At 42.9% G+C, this 16,908-nt stretch overlaps 1 protein-coding gene across 3 annotated transcripts in view; it reads right to left on the bottom strand.

Moving 5' to 3' along the window:
- Positions 1–483: 483 nt before the first annotated feature.
- Positions 484–16,908, bottom strand: part of LOC116081438 (F-box/LRR-repeat protein 21) — a 16,501-nt gene continuing 76 nt past the window's right edge. Inside the window, exons 2-8 of one of the 3 annotated variants that reach the window (XM_031358005.1) lie at positions 16,750–16,864; positions 15,716–15,812; positions 13,652–13,782; positions 12,063–12,429; positions 11,504–11,626; positions 6,126–6,297; positions 484–1,495 (exon numbers count right to left, since the gene is read on the bottom strand). In XM_031358005.1, the coding sequence (XP_031213865.1) occupies positions 852–1,495; positions 6,126–6,297; positions 11,504–11,626; positions 12,063–12,428 (1,305 nt within the window). In that variant the 5' untranslated portion in view covers position 12,429; positions 13,652–13,782; positions 15,716–15,812; positions 16,750–16,864 and the 3' untranslated portion in view covers positions 484–851. Of the gene's footprint in view, positions 1,496–6,125; positions 6,298–11,503; positions 11,627–12,062; positions 12,430–13,651; positions 13,783–15,715; positions 15,813–16,749; positions 16,892–16,908 lie in introns of those variants that run through there. The other 2 variants (XM_031358004.1, XM_031358006.1) reach the window with 2 other exon arrangements.

Below are 16,908 nucleotides of genomic sequence, written 5' to 3'. Positions count from 1 at the left end.
AGTCTCAACTAACCTGGACCCCAGAGAACTCTCAGACACTGAGGCACCAACCAGGCAGCATACACCAGTGATGACGTTATCAGTGTTACGAACTAAATGACAGGCCACATGTGCAAGGGACATGGTGCAGTCCCAGGTCGACAGCAGCAGGCCAGTAAACACTGATTCCCAAACACACCCCACAAAACCTCCCTCTTTACCCATACTGTGTATTTCAATAATAATCACAGTGTCTTTCTGTATCTTTAGGACATGAATGAGCATTACTAAATTTTAACATAATGCCAACTGCCCTCCAAGTTAATCTGAAAATGAAAGTTAAGTACTCTAGAATTCAAAGTTGCTTATGGAATCACAAGATGCTAAGTACTCCTCTATAACGGTACCTTGATTTTCCAACAGTATGTATTTTGTAAAACATGTATCAGTACCAAAATGAACCAGATGAAATTAAAATAATATAAGGTTGTAACATAAAAATGTCACTTAAAAGGATCTAATATTGTACATTATAATTACATATTAGTTATAAGCTTAACATAAATTTACTTAGTAAGCTAAAATATGCCTGCAAAGGTTGAGCAGTCTATCTGTGTAACTCTTAGACATCTGTAGTCTACCCTATTGAACATCTAATACACACAGTGTCTGTGTCCTACTGACAAAGATCTGTCTATTCAAATTTGTTATGTTGTTTTCAAATGATTCTGTAGCAACCAACTGAGATAACTTGCAAACAGTAACTATTCAACCTCAATTACCTCAGCAGCTCCTCTCAACATTTACATTTGTGTGCACAGACAACAGCTAACCCTACTACTAAGAGAAAATTCGGCATCTTTGGTAGCTGGTTACCAGACAGGCATCACATCCGGGAACCACACTCTGCCCAGGTGCTTAGAGACTTCAGTGTGGACTTCATCTGGCGTGTATCTGTCGTCAGGGACCAGAACTTCCTCCATGATAGACAGCTGGGTGAGCCTTCTGCCACAGAGTCTCACGAACTCAACGAACGCACTGCAGCTCACTTCACACTCACTCAGGCCCAAGGCCGTTAGGTTTTTACAACGCTCAGCAATACGGATGAGCTCGCTGTCCAGGGGCTGAAGGCCATTAGCACACACCACTAACTCTATCAGCCTTGGGCAGTTAAGCCCAATCCGGCCCAGGATGGTTCTGCTTACTGAACGCCCGAAATAAAGGTGAGTGACGGGGGTTTCCTCTTTGAAGAAGGTCTCAAACTCTTCTTCGTATAAGAAGAAGTACATGACAACGTTCACTCCTGGGGAGTGTTTGATGAGGGCGTCCCAGCTGTGCTTCTTAATAGAGTGGAACTTGACCTGTCCGGGGTTTTCACTCACAACGTCTATCCGGAGATGTTCAAGGTTGACGTGAGTCTCACTGGAGAGCGCGAGGAGAAGTTCATCACTCAGAATGTAGTAATTCAGTGCCAGCTCTCGGAGGCCCTGACAGTGGTCCGCCACACAGAGGATCCCTGTAGGAAGTTGAGGGAAATCCTTACGCACAAAGAATCCCACTGATTTGAAAACAGACTTCGTCAATTTAAATTTCCTACTGGTTATTTTACCACACAAGTAATAACTAATGATGTTTGAGAAAATGGCTGCTAAAATATATCATTATGTGTGTGCATGTTAATTAAAGGTTCCCCACACCCTTCTACACTGCTGAGGGCAGGGGTTGGGGAAGGTTACAAAGTGGTGTAGCCACTATGGAAATCAGTGTGGAAGTCCTGAGGGACTGAAAGCAGAGCTACCATAGTAGACTCGTTCTACCCACTCCTCCCAAAAGGCTAACTCAGCATAGCAGAGATTGGGCAACCATGTTGTTGACTGATAACACTACTCCTATCAGCCAAGACAGAGAAACAGCCTAGGTGTGATAGACAGATGAATGGGTAAAGAAACTGAGGTATACACACACACACACACACACACACACACACACACACACACACACACAGTGACTTTTACTGAGTCATCAGGGAGAATGAAATTGTGACATCTTCAGCAAAGTGAATCAACCGGAAATCATAATGTTACATAAAATAAGGCAGATTCAGAAAGATACATTTCATACTTTCGAACACACTCAAAGTTTATAAATTCACACACACACACACACACACACGCACGTGCACACACACACACACGCACGTGCACACACACACACACGCACGTGCACACACACACACACGCACGTGCACACACACACACACATACACACGCACACACACATACACACGCACGTGCACACACACACACATACACACGCACACACACATACACACGCACGTGCACACACACACGCACGTGCACACACACACATACACACGCACGTGCACACACACACACGTGCACACACACACACATACACACGCACGTGCACACACACACGCACGTGCACACACACACGTGCACACACACACATACACACGCACGTGCACACACACATACACACGCACGTGCACACAAACACACACACACGCACACACACACACATACACACGCACGTGCACACACACACATACACACGCACGTGCACACAAACACACACACGCACACACACACACACATACACACGCACGTGCACACACACACACACACGCACGCACGCACACACACACATACACACGCACGTGCACACACACACACACACACACACACACACACACACACACACACACACGCAGCATGTCCTAAAGGCGTCCCAGTTTCCTTCTAGCTAACGGTCCATCTTGAGGGAAGACCCGGCAGGAACCCGGAGGCAGACACTGAAGCAGAGCGCATGGAGGACGCTGCTTATTGGTTTGCTTCCACGGCTCACTCAGCCTGCTTTTCCACCACCCAGGGCTACCTGCCCTGAGGTGGTGCCAGCTGCCCTGAGGTGGTGCCACCTGCAGTGGAACCACGTCAATTATTAATCAAGAAATGCCCCTCAGACTTGTGTTGGGGCCAATATGATGGAGGTGTTTTCTCAATTGAAGTTCCCGTGTCCCAGATGACCTTAGCTTGGGTCAGCTGAAAAAAAACAAAACAAACAAACAAACAAACAAAAAACCTATGGAGCATGAGATGGGGCTAGGAAAGGAAAGGGAGATGTGGGAGAAACAGGAGAGAGAGGAGGGGTACCTGGGACCTGAAAGTAGAGGGGTGGGAAGTGGGAGGAGGGGGTCAAGGGAGAAGTCGAGGCCAACAGGCACAAAGAGTAACACCATGTGTCTGTGTGAGAACACCGTGGGAAGACCCACTCCTTCTTAGTCTGAATTTAAAAGTCACTAGAAAAGAAAAAAGAAATTACAGACCAATCTTCCTGATGAACATGCATGCCAAAAATCTCAACCAAACCTCAGTGATTAATGAGCTTGCTGTGCTGCCAGGAGGACCCCAGGCCCATGTGACACTGGATGTGGCAGTGTGTCTGCCATCCTAGGACTCCTACAAGATGGATGGTGGAGATGAAGAGTTTCCCAGAATCCCCTGGACCATCTGACCTGGTGTACACAGTGGCAAACAAGATACCCTGTCTCAAACAAGTTGGAAAAGGGTTTTGACAAAATGCCCCATTCCTCCACTCTAGAGACAAGAACAGGTTTTCGTTTTGATGTCAGGCTGCTTCTGACTGTCTGCAGCAGCTATGATTGGCCTCGTGCTCTAGCACAAGTGTGCTCTTGCCAGCTGCAGAGAGTTTCTGCAACTAGATGATGTTTAGAATTCTGGGCACTTTTCAGAGGGTGTATAAATGACGGCAGGGCCCTGAGAGGCAGGGCCCTGAGAGGCAGGGCCCTGAGAGGCAGGGCCCTGAGAGGCAGGGCCCTGAGAGGCAGGGCCCTGAGAGGCAGGGCCCTGAGAGGCAGGGCCCTGAGAGGCAGGGCCCTGAGAGGCAGGGCCCTGAGAGGCAGGGCCCTGAGAGGCAGGGCCCTGAGAGGCAGGACCAGTGGCTGTTGATCTTTGGGGAGTAGGAGTGGTTGGGCTGTGGTTTGTTAGTAGTAGTGCTCAAATAAGAAACAAAAGAAGAAAAGATAGATTCAGGGATCTCTCTGTCTCTGTCTCTCTCTGTCTCTCTCTGTCTCCTCTATCTTTCTTTCTCTCTTATTTACTATTATTAGGTAAAATTGGGGGAATAAAGGGTGAGAAAAAGAAGAACCAACAAAGTAGCAAATACCAGCTACACATCATGATAAAGACCTTAAAGAAACTGGGAACCAAAGAAATGTATGTATCTCAACATAATGAAGGCTACATATGATGCACCTATAGCTGATGTCATATAAGTGGGAAAAACCCCAAGTCATTCTGACTAACATGGGGAACAGAACAAGGCTGCTCACTTTCTCCTCTCTTGCTGTCATAACAGAAACCATAGAACATTAGAGAGACGCAAATAAAAGGAATATAAATAAGTGTGCTGATAGTTTCTCGTCAATTTGACACAAACAACAGTCATTTGGGAAGAGGTAATCTCACCTGAGACAATGCCCCCAGCAGACAGACCTGTGAGTAAATCTGAGGTAAATTTCCTTAATTCGTGATTGATGTTGGAATGCCAAGCCAATTGTGAGTGGTGCCATGCTGGGTGGGTGGTCCTGGGGTGTATGAAATGTGGGCTGAGCAAGCCACAGGAAGCCAGCCCGTAACCAGCATTCCTTGCTCCTCTATGGCCTCTGTATCATTTCCTGTCTCCGGGTTCCTGTCTTGAGTTCCTGCCCTGGCTTCTCTGGATATGGACTACAAGCTGTAAGATGGCGTAAACCCTTTCTTCTCCAAGTTTCTGGTCACAAAATCAGGAAAACAACATGTTCGCAACTGCCCTGCCCCATGTACACCCTGGAGTGAACCAAACCAGGGAAGCAGAAACATCATCAATGAAAACTTCAAAACATTCGAGACAGAAAGCGAAGAAGACTCCGGATGCTGGAGCATGTGCTCTGGCAGCAGGATGTAGATGAACCAAGCTGAAATGGAGCTGAAATGTCCTGGAGGCTAACTGTCATAATGCTTCAGCATGCTACGAAGGCTTGTGGGGCTGGGTGGGGAACGGCAGTCTTACCCAGCTATGAATCCTGTGTGCAGCAACCTCCTCTAGGCAAAGACTGCCTGCTGGTACCATAGTGGCATGAGCTTTATGGGAATAACCAACCACTCTCTAATCAAATCTGAGGCCCGCTCCTCAAAAAAAGAATTGATACTCGGTGCCACAACCTGTTTAAAAGCTCATGGTTGGGAGGGATCTGGCATGGAAGTGTCTACTGTCATTCTGCTGAACAGGCTTGCTAAGCCCGTCACAATGACATCTAAATATTTATCTTACACTCACGGGTTAGTGCTGTGAGGCCTTGATCAGAGAAACCCCACTTTGTAGTGGATAGCAGTTACTGCAGAGACTTTCGGTGATAAGAGAGTTGAGAATATAAGTGACTTGTGAGTATTCAACTCTAAATGGAGTATCTATATAACTCCTTCAAGACTCAGGGAAGACTGCAACAGAGGCAGGTGGGAAGAACACAAGAGACGAGACAGGATAGGAAAATATTCTGTGGAGTGCTATCTTCTGGACATGACCTTTTTCTGCAGTCCACAGCAGCTAAGGCTACCCACCAATATAAGGTTACCCACCAACACATTAGCATAGGTCCCACCCCTCCCTGAGCATCTATCTTCTGTTGACTGTTGCTGGGGAGAGGAGATTTTCTTCAGTGGTATTGCCACTGGCAAACTGTGAATCTGCCAATAAATAATCTCAATTCATGCTCATGAATGTAATCCCATTAAACTCAGTGGGTCAAAAAAATGGAGATGAAATTAATTAGGAGGGGAGCTGGCTGGAGAGAAGAGACTCAGGCAGGAGAGGACCAAAAGAAGATAATATATGTATGGTATACATGCATGAAATTGTCAAATAAAGGTCACTAATTCAGAAAAGACTAAGACACAGGGAGGGAAAAACATTTTCTGAAGGTACAACTTACTTCTAATTTGAAGATTAAGATTGCTTTTGAATAAAATTAGTAAATTATGTTCCAAAGGCATGTGCTTTTCAATAGGCAATCTACTATTACTATAATAAAAGCTCTCAATCAATTAATATAAACAATGACAACCTACCATCAGATGAAACGTGAGGGCAGCTACTCATTTTAAGGAGCCGCAGGGTGTCGCTGTTGTTAGCCACAAGAATCTTCAGGGAAGGGTCATCCACTGGCGTGTCCTCAATCTTAATCGATGATAACGATTTTGAGTTGACAAACACGACTGTCAGTGCTGACACAAAGTGAGACTTGCATGGCAATAAGGGAAAAAGTTGTGAAAAAGTTATTTAAAACTCACAGTTTCAATCAAGTAGCTTAAAAAAAAAAAAACGACATGCTAAATGCAAAAAATATGGTAAAACCAAGCAATGAATATATTAGGTTTTCATGGTACCACTAGCCAGTAGAAGACACTTCTATTTCTTTTTTAAAATAAGCTTTCAAATTGAGTATACGGTGAGTGGGTTTCACTATGTCAATTTCATGCACATATGTCTTTATACTTTGTTCTTGGTCATGCCCTTCTGTCTGCCATTCCCTACCCTCCCATCGTACCTGTCTCTGATGCCCCGGTCCCTTCAAATACTACTCCTGCTCCTGTCATGGATATTCCGTTTGTCTGTCTTTCCCCTTCCCTCTCTTTCATGGGCCCCTTCTATTTTCATGATCTCAAGCATACACACATACACACACAGTGACACAGAGAGAGAGACACACAGAGAGACAGAGACAGAGAGACAGAGAGACAGAGGGAGGGAAGGAAGGAAGGAAGGAGGGAAGGAGGGAGGAGGGGAGGGGAGGAGAGAGAGAAGGAGACACACACACAGAGAGACAGAGAGGAAGAGGGAGAGTGCATGCAAGGTAAAGCATGCAGTGTTTGTTTTCCTGAGTCTGGTCTATTTCAGTTAACGTAATGATCTCCACTTCTATATATTTTCCTGCAAATACCATGATTTCACAAGTCTTCTACACAAAAAAATATTCTACTGTGTATATATTTCATGTACATGCTTCATTCATCCATCCGTTGATGGACAACTAGCCTGGTTCCACTTCTTAGCTATCATGAACAGCAGATCAGTAAACATGGCTGCACATGCATCTTGTGTAGGTGACTTAGATCTGACATACCTCATAGCAACTGGATCCTATAATAGTTCTTTAGAGGTATGTCCTTGCCTTTTGTAGGGAATTAGGTGGATGTAGATATCTGAGCTTGGCTTTAGGTCTTACAATCTATTTGAATGATTTCTATATAGGGTAAGAGATAGGAATCTAGTTTCATTCTTCTACATGTGGATATCCAGTTTTCCAACCAACATTTTGCTGAAGATGCTCTGCTGTCATTTTCCCAGTGTGTGTTTCTTGACTTTTGTAGAAAGCCAGGTATCTGTAGCTGCTTGAGCTTAGCGTTAGGTCTTACAACGCTGGTTTATATGTCTGCTCTGGGATCGTTCCAAGCAGTTTCTGCATTGTACCTTGAGGCCAGTGTTTGTTCTGGCACGTCACTCTTTCTGACTAGAACTGCTTTGGCCATGAGGGTTTCTTTGAGCTTCTCTATGAGTCGCAGAATTGTTTTTTCTATCTCTGTGAAGAATGTCAATGTAATTTTGATGGAGACCATGTTGAATCTGTAAATCACTCTGGCTACTGTAGCTACTTCTTACACTATTAATTCTGTCATGAGGTGTCCCATCTTCTAGTATCTTCTTAATTTTTTTTTTCACTGTCTTAAGGTTTTTGTAACAGAGATCTTTCGCTGCCTTGCTCCCTGGTTAAGTTTAACTCTGAGTTTTCAGGGCCTTTGGGGGGAGGTACTAGAGATGGTATTTTTTCTTGATTTCTTTTTTCGTAACAGTTTCATTATTAATATACAGAAAGGCTACAGCTTTTATGTGGCGATTTTATATCTTATCACTTTGCTGAAGTTTAAGAGTTCTCTGGACTCCTTGGGATCTTGTAAGGATAGAATCATGTTTACAAGTAGTAATAATTTGTCTTCTTCCATTCCTATCTTTCTTTTAATTATTTCTCTTATTTCACTGCTCTAGCCAAAGGTCTATGTATAATATTGAATGAGAGTGGTTCAAGTGAACATACTTATCTAACGTTAGAGGAATGTTACGGGTGTTGAACTCTGACAAAGGCCTCTCGTGTGCCTAGGGACATGATCATGTGTTTTCTGTTTTTAAACCTATTTGTGTATTACATATGCAAAATGAACCTTGAATCCCTGGGGGGAGATTACTTTGTTTGTGGTATGGACGTCTTAATGTGCATATCATATTCCTCTATCAAAAAGTTCCATAACTCAACAGGAAATGGGATGATGACAAAGGAAGAATCCCAAATGTCCTGTAAAGGATGTCTCAGCTATTTCAACTGTACAAATGTGGAATCCAGTATTAAGAGGAGATTCTTTGCTTATTTTCTAGAATGGGGACTAGCTAATTACAGACCACCAGACAAACCCAATACAGAGTCTGCTCCTCTATGTTTCATAAGTGAAGAATACTTTTTTTTTTTAACATTTTGAAAGGGATGAAAATAATCTAAAGCAAAATACTGCATGCCACAAGAACGGCATGGCAGAGACTTTAATGCTCACAGACCAAGTATGCACGGCACACAGCCAAGTGCTTCCCTTTCCGAGCTGTCTGTGCCGGTCTTCCTTCCTTCCCATTCCTTCCTTCCCACTACATCAATGGAGCTGAGGAGCTGAGGCAGAGCTGCAGTGGTCTCAAAACCCAGACAAATTCTCTGGGCTTTTCCGACCACTTGCTAGGAGAATACATTTCCCCTCTTTCACTCACTTCCATATTTTCAGACCTAAGACAATACCTGACACATTGTAGTCAATAAATATTTGTCCAAAGAATGAATGAAGGCCTATAATCTTACGGGGTTTTTTTCTAGCAGATTTTAATGATGTAAATAAAAATAGTTACATGTTTTGAAGGATTGAAAAATGAAGTTTATTAATAATTTGCCCTCAAGATAAGCAGAATTTCATTTTCAGATTTACTATTTCTGGCAAAGTCAGAAAGTACAGAAACCAAATCCAAGGCAAGGTCCTTTTTCCTTCCACAAAATCAATTTTGTCTGTATTAATGGTTCTACCAGCCCTGTTGGGATGAACACACTGGTTTATAAACGTGTAAATATGCTGACTCACACTAATTAAAAATGGTTTTCTACAGAGTAGAATACTAAAGACCTCCTAAATTATTATAGAACTGTAACTCCTTTTCAAGAACTATAAAGTTGATCTTTCCCCCTCTTTAATCATCTCTGAATTAGCTGTTTTATTTTGAGGGACACTGAGACAGCAGAGCACATGTTCCATTACAATCAATTTGCTATACTTTTTATATTTAGCAAAATACTGCAATTTTATCTAATTTTCCCACTAAGTTATAAGTAGAAAAGCCAAGAGCAGATCTTGGAGAGCCTCGCAAGCTGTCCAGAGGCCGCGGAGCTCACCAAGACAGCATAAGTTACCTACTGCCTGCCACTGCTGGGGAACTGTACCAGTGAACCCAGATGCTGGCCCAGAAGGCTGCTGGGCAATGCTAGCCTTAGCTATTAGAACCCAAGAGGCACTAGGCCAACCCACGCTATGGTTTATAAACAAGGAAGAAGTACCTAATTAGCACTAGGCCAACCCACACTGCGGTTTATAAACAAGGAAGAAGTACCTAATTAGCACTAGGCCAACCCACACTGCGGTTTATAAACAAGGAAGAAGTACCTAGTTAGCACTAGGCCAACCCACACTGCGGTTTATAAACAAGGAAGAAGTACCTAGTTAGCACTAGGCCAACCCACGCTGTGGTTTATAAACAGGGAAGAAGTACCTAGTTAGCACTAGGCCAACCCACACTGTGGTTTATAAACAGGGAAGAAGTACCTAGTTAGCACTAGGCCAACCCACGCTGCGGTTTATAAACAAGGAAGAAGTACCTAGTTAGCACTAGGCCAACCCACGCTGCGGTTTATAAACAAGGAAGAAGTACCTAGTTAGCACTAGGCCAACCCACGCTGTGGTTTATAAACAAGGAAGAAGTACCTAGTTAGCACTAGGCCAACCCACGCTGTGGTTTATAAACAAGGAAGAAGTACCTAGTTAGCACTACTACATTTCCATCTGATTACTTAGAGTATTCTAAATCCCCAAATGATCCATATTTTTTCTCTTAAAAGGATTACAAGCTGCCAGAAAGCCCAGCCATGAGAGCCATGACCCAGTTTATAGGAGAGAAGATGTAGTTATCCCTGTCTACTGTGGGAAGTTACCATGGGTTGGTTTTTATCAACATCCGTAATGAAGTGCTTTTAAAAAAACAAATACTATTTTACCTGGGTTTATGGTGATTAAACAAACAAACAAAAAGGACAGACTCTCATCCTTCAAAGTTAGAATGTGAAAAGAAGAAAATAAACAGGCTAAATGAATCATTATGATGGCACTGAGCACTAATGAATGATGTAAAGATGATAAAATATCCTGCTTGTGATGGTTAGCATGTGTTATCAACCTAGACAGGACCTAGAATCGCCTTGGAGCCTTTGGGGATCACTGTATGTATGCATGCATGTATGTATTAACTTATTCATTTATTTATATGTGTATGTTTACACATGTTCACATGCTTTTGCTGTGGCGGTCAAAGGTCACAATTGTAGGAGCTGGTTCTCTCCTGCCATTATATAGGTTCTGGGGATCAAATTCAGGTTCTTAGACTTGGTGGGAAGCATCTTTAGCCACTGAGCCATCTTACTGCCCCGGGACTACCTGGCTATGTTAACTGAAGCAAGAAGACTAACTGTGGGTAACACCATTCCCTGGCGGGACTCCTGGACCATGAAGGGGACTGGGAACTGAACAGCAGTGTGGAGCATCCTCTGCTGCCTGAAAACGGATGCCTTGTGACCAGACCCTTCAAGCTCCAGCTGCCCTGACTGCCCGACTGTGATGGACTGCACCCTCAGACCCCCAGCATAGGCTCTTTCTCCCTGACACTGCTTTTGACAGGTTATTTTCTTACAGCCACAGGACAAGCAAACTAAGACAGGAGGAGCAGCGAGGATGAGCTATCTGAGAGGAACTGGTGACACACAGGCGAGGCCTAAGTGAGACAGCGGTCTCTGCAACAGACAATGCTGGCCACTCCTCAGCAACTCCATCTTTCCTCTTTGCTTATCCAGTATCCGATTGGAACAGACAGGCAGCCCCTGGGGCTAGCTGGCCAGCCAGTGTAGTCTGGTAAGTTAACTCCAAGCCAATGAGCAACTCAGTCTTAGAAGACGGTGACAGTGTTTCTGGGAGTGACACGTAGGGTTGTCTCTGACAGTCACATGCATGTACACATATGTCCACTTGCACAGACATGGACACAAACATCATTTTAAAAGAAGTCTAGCAGATCTCACAAGGAGGGCAGTGTTCTTTACCTTTGGCACATTCATGAAACTTGGTTTGGCTGTTGAAATCAATCCCAGGGTCTGGATAGAACAATTTACCAGCTGAGAAAGGATATCACAGGCGGCTTCCGCTGACTCAGTACTGCTGTCCACCTATAAGGACAATTTTAAATCTACATTTCCCGAAGGCACTTTATCAGAACTACTGGAAATGCAATTCATGGAATTCAGCAACTAAGTTCTGTTTACTCCTTTTATCAGTATGAACGATTATTTTGATATAAAATGTCTGAGCTTACAAAGAGAGAAACAGATGACAAGGTAACTTGACAACACTTCATGCCTTCAGCATGCGTTCCAGCTAATTTATAATTAGCTGGAAATTAATAATAACCAGATGAAAAAACTGAATTTTATGTCACTCAGTTATAGCTTAAGTTCTCTATTTCAGTCTGTGCAATAACAAGAAAAAAAGAAGAAGAAATCAAGGTAGGATAAAAACCCTGGGGATTTACCAAGTGCTTAAAAGCAAGGATCCAAACACAGAAAACAGGTACCGGTAAACACGTCAGCGGACGCTGCTCTGTACCTTAAAGCTGACATACTGAAGATGGGCGGCATGCTTTTTGATGATCTGTTGAATGAGGTCAGGATGAGTGGACTTAAAATAAGAAGTTGCCGATTGGTTCAGCTCAAACTCAAACTTCCTCCAAAGATCGGGAATGTGGAACACTTCATTCCATCGCCTGCACACCGAAGAAGCTCTGGCTCGATCTATTAAAGGAAGATACTGAAAAATCTGCAATATGACGTGGTGAGGTAGAGTGCCCCAGTCCAGAAGGACAGAGGGCATGTGAGTCTGACGGAGGGATGTGCAGAGCCCACGTTTGGGCTGCTTCACTACAGGCGATGACTGGACAACTTTATTCACAGCGGAGATGTTATTCCTCTTCATTCTGTAAGTAACGGAAAAATGTTTGTTTCTTTTTCATTTTCCCACAAAGTAGTTGTACTCTAATTGTATAAAATAATATTGGAAAAGGAAAGTAATCCAATAGACATAATTCTAACAGTCACTTTCCATTTCAAGCATTGATCCGTGCTACTTTGTGCAACTGAGGACAGAGGTAAAGCACAAACCAGGATCAAAACCAGGACCAATGGCTGGACAAATGGTAAATGATCCAACTGAAGTTGAGCACACTGAATGAAAGAAAAAAGGAGAATTGCACATGGCTACGCTTGTGTGTGGGAGACATGGCTGGGGCGACCTCTAGGAGAAAGCTTCCAAAGCAGGAAATAACCCACTCTGTGTTTTCCCCGTGGTCAGGAGCTGAGCCCCGTGGCCAGGAGCTGAGCCCCGTGGCCAGGAGCTGAGCCCCGTGGTCAGGAGCTGAGCCCCTTGGTCAGGAGCTGATCCGTACTGCATCCTCCAAAGCAGACACACACTGGGATTCTGTTAGACTCCCAGGAAATCTGGGAGAAAGTCCAACTAAACTAAACGCACTGAAAGCCGGGAAAAGCCTCAGCCACGCCACGGGCTAACCCTGTGTGACTCTGACCCTGGGTCCTCTCATCTGTACAGCCGGGATCGCAGCACTCAGAAAGCTGCAATCCTTAAAGCTGCCATGAGGTTAGACCGCTTTGTGTGTACAGTGCATACTCAAGACATGCTGCCGTGTTGGTAAGTCAAGTCACAACTCCAACAGAAAAGAGCATGACTGGTGATGAATTTCAGGTGACAGCGTGGGCATAAGGATTCTGGGAAGTGTGGACATAGCAGGGACAGAGATGTTGTATGTACATATCTGAGCCTCTGCGGTTACTAACAAACAACGTAAGAACTGACATTATTCTTCCCCAGAAAGACTCTCCAGGTATTAACTACTGGGTATACTACAAAATATCTAACACTCTGAAGACCACACATGTTGATATATATATGTAAATATATATATATAAGTATATATGTATATATGCATGTATATATATGTATATAAAACAATTGATCTCCTCACTGATTTATGTAAGAATACAAAATATTAAATATATAATTACCCGAGAGGCTTCATACAGGTAAAAATGGCCCAGAACTTAACTCTGATTAATGACTTAACCCTCACTTCACCCATCGATCAAGGAACATATAAACAAATTCAGTGTCAGAACTGAACATACCTTCAAATCTACTGAAATATTTCTTGGTAACGTAAGTACATCTGTCTTGTGGTTCAGCCTGAGGGATGTGAAGCATTTCTTAACCACAACATAAAGTTGGATCCCAGAAGCAGGACTGACCTATAAAATCACTGAAAAAATATGAAAGGTCAGTTTTAGGGCTTGGAAACTCCAGTGGAAAACAAAACCCTTGCCAACTTGTATCTCAAGCATCAAAGAAAGAGGTACTGTATGCATCTCCGTCTGACTGAACAGTTACTCAGGTAACTTAGAACCTGTCACGCAATGCAGCAAATACTCGGAGCACAGCCTACAGATGTATTCTTTACTTCTACTTCTCTTAAAAACTCTGTGTATGCACATGTGTATATGTGCATGTGTGTATATTTGTATGTATATATATATATATATGTATGTGTTTATTGTATATTTATGTTTGTGTATATATATCTGTGTGTTTGTGCATGTATACATGTATGTGTGTATGTCTTGTATATGTGTATATACGTGTATGTATGTGTGTATGTCTTGTATATGTGTGTATATATGTGTATGTATGTGTGTATGTATGTACATATGTGTATATATGTATGTGTATATATATTGTGTGTATATATATGTATATGTATGTGTGTGTGTATGCAAGTGAGTATATGTGTGCATATGTACAACTAGGTATATCTATGTGTATGTGTATATGTGTGCATATATGTATATGTGTATATATGTGTGTGTGTATATATATGCATATGTGTGTATATATGTGTATGTACATGTCTGTGTATATATGTGTGTATGTATGTATGGGTATATGTGTGTATATGTGTATATATGTATGTGTATATAGGTGTATGTATATGTATATGTATGCGTATATGTATGTGTATGTAGGTGTGTGTATGTGTATATGTGTGTATATGTATGTATATATGTATGTGTATGTAGGTGTATGTATGTGTATGTAGGTGTATGTATGTGTGTATATGTATGTGTGTAAGTGTGTGTGTATATATGTGCGTAGGTATATGTATGTGTAATAAAGGAACAGAGGCTGGATTCTAAACTCAGAGAAAGAAGACATCCACACAGTATGTCTATAAATGTTTCACTTAGTAGCCTACAAGTAGTTAAAATTTTACTAAATCTAGAGAAGCTATCCCTGGTATAAAACTTTACTACAAAAGCAGTGAAGACAAATAAAGAGTTTATCCAAATGCCAGGTTTTGTATAACTATCCTGCAGGTCTCTACACAGGGACTGTGTTATGTATTAAGTTTGGTTATCTATAACAAGAATTGCTCGCCAGGCAGTAGTGGCGCACACCTTTAATCCCAGCACTTGGGAGGCAGAGGCAGGTGGATTTCTGAGTTCGAGGCCAGCCTGGTCTACAGAGTGAGTTCCAGGACAGCCAGGGCTACACAGAGAAACCCTGTCTCAAAAAACAGGAAAAAAAAAAAAAAAAGAAGAACTGCTCAATGTACTCAACTCATTAGATTGCCAATTTAGTTAATCATCAGTGTTATTAGGAGCTGGCACAATGGCTTAGTGGTTGCTGCTCTTACAGAGGACCCAGGTTTCATTACCAGCACCCACAATGTACCAAGCACATGGTACAGAGACACAAATGTGGGCAAAGTACCAATACAAGCAGTAAACATCTTAAAGATATTATATTGATACCAATAATTTAGTAAAAATATATGTTGATTTTCTTCTCACATAAATCAATAGAGCATTAACTACACTCTCAGTTACAAGCCTCATACAGCACATTGGAGCTACATGTCAGTATATTTTAGAATGTGAGAGAAATTGATCTTTATTATTTAGAAAAACTTTTTTGGCCACGTGTTCACTAGTTAGTTAGACAATCTGAATCACATTAAATGATTTATGAATACAGAACACCACTTGGTCATATTGTATTTCCATTTAAATATTTTTTTTCTTGGAAATGTTTACATAAAATTCTACCTTAGATATATGGGGCCATTTATTTTTAAAAATGACCATTTCTTTTCATGTTAACGAAATGGGATCACTTCTTTGTCGAGCCATTCTTACCTGAAGGTGGCTTCCACGGTGCAGTTCCAGCTAAGCCGATGAAATGACACTGCTGCCATGAGGTAGTCACCAACACCCATTTGACTGTACTTTCAGTCTTGGAAAAACACCACAAAACCATCATTAGAGCACATAATAATTGTATGCTTAGGTTATCTGTAAGTCATATACATTAAGTGGTATTATTAGTAAGTTATTAATAATAAAACAATTTTTTGCTCCTATGAAAACTAGTTTGTGGAAATATCACAGCACTTGCTGGAAGTTACACTGGAAGCTATACTAAGGTTACATATCAGGCAGTAAAAGACTCTAAAAGTTCACATTTTTACTTAATATCTATGGAGAGAGATCATGTAATTTTAAGTAGTTCATAATTACATGTACTGGTTTGCTTGCTTGTATAAATCAGCATAGTTCAAGCTTCTTTGTGATATTAAAATATATTTACTTTACAAAGGAAACTTCAATTTTTTTGAATAGATAAACTCATTTCTAAGTACATCATCTGAAGACTCAAGTTTGTAAACTGCACTTGGATTGAAAACCCCTTTTGAGAGGCGAGGATGGCAGAGAGGTTGCACAGAACTTGACCTGGACCATCCCTTAGGAATCCCTAAGGTAGATAGATGGGCATCGAGCAGCCTGCCCCGTATCCCCGCAACCAGACTGGGCTAGAAAGAGAGAACGCCAACCCGGGGCAGTGTTTGAAGTGTAAAAATGAATACAGATGGCAGTGCAAACGCACCGCTCTAAAACTGCTCGGTGCAATTTATCTTACATTCTCACTGTCCTGAGAAACAGGGCTTGGGGACGGCTGGACCCTAGCTGAAAGACGCTCCCCCAGAACCGGCGGCGAAGCAGCAGGGGAGCTGAAAAACCCCCGGGGGCTGGGGAGAGGGGGTGGCTCCGCTCGGCTCTGCAAGCTCCGGCTCGGCTTCGCTCCCGCCTCCGCCGCTAGGCAGCTCCCGGGGTTCCTGCGGTTCGGCTCGCCCCGCCCCGCCGGCACCCTAGAGCTGCGCCACAAACCTCACCTCAGAACGCGCTCCTGAGGGCAGCCAGCCCCAGGCAGGCCCTCCGGTCAAGCGCAGGACTCTGCGTGACGAACGCCAGCAGCTACCATCTCAGGTGGGCGGGCTCCAGCGTCGCCTGAAGCCGCGGAAAGCAAGGGACTGAATGGGCATCACAGGCCA

Source organism: Mastomys coucha, unplaced genomic scaffold, assembly GCF_008632895.1.
Source record: "Mastomys coucha isolate ucsf_1 unplaced genomic scaffold, UCSF_Mcou_1 pScaffold7, whole genome shotgun sequence".
Classification (NCBI taxonomy): Eukaryota; Metazoa; Chordata; class Mammalia; order Rodentia; family Muridae; genus Mastomys; species Mastomys coucha.
Note: the sequence above shows the minus strand (reverse complement) of the source record. Positions and strands in the feature narration are given on the sequence as shown.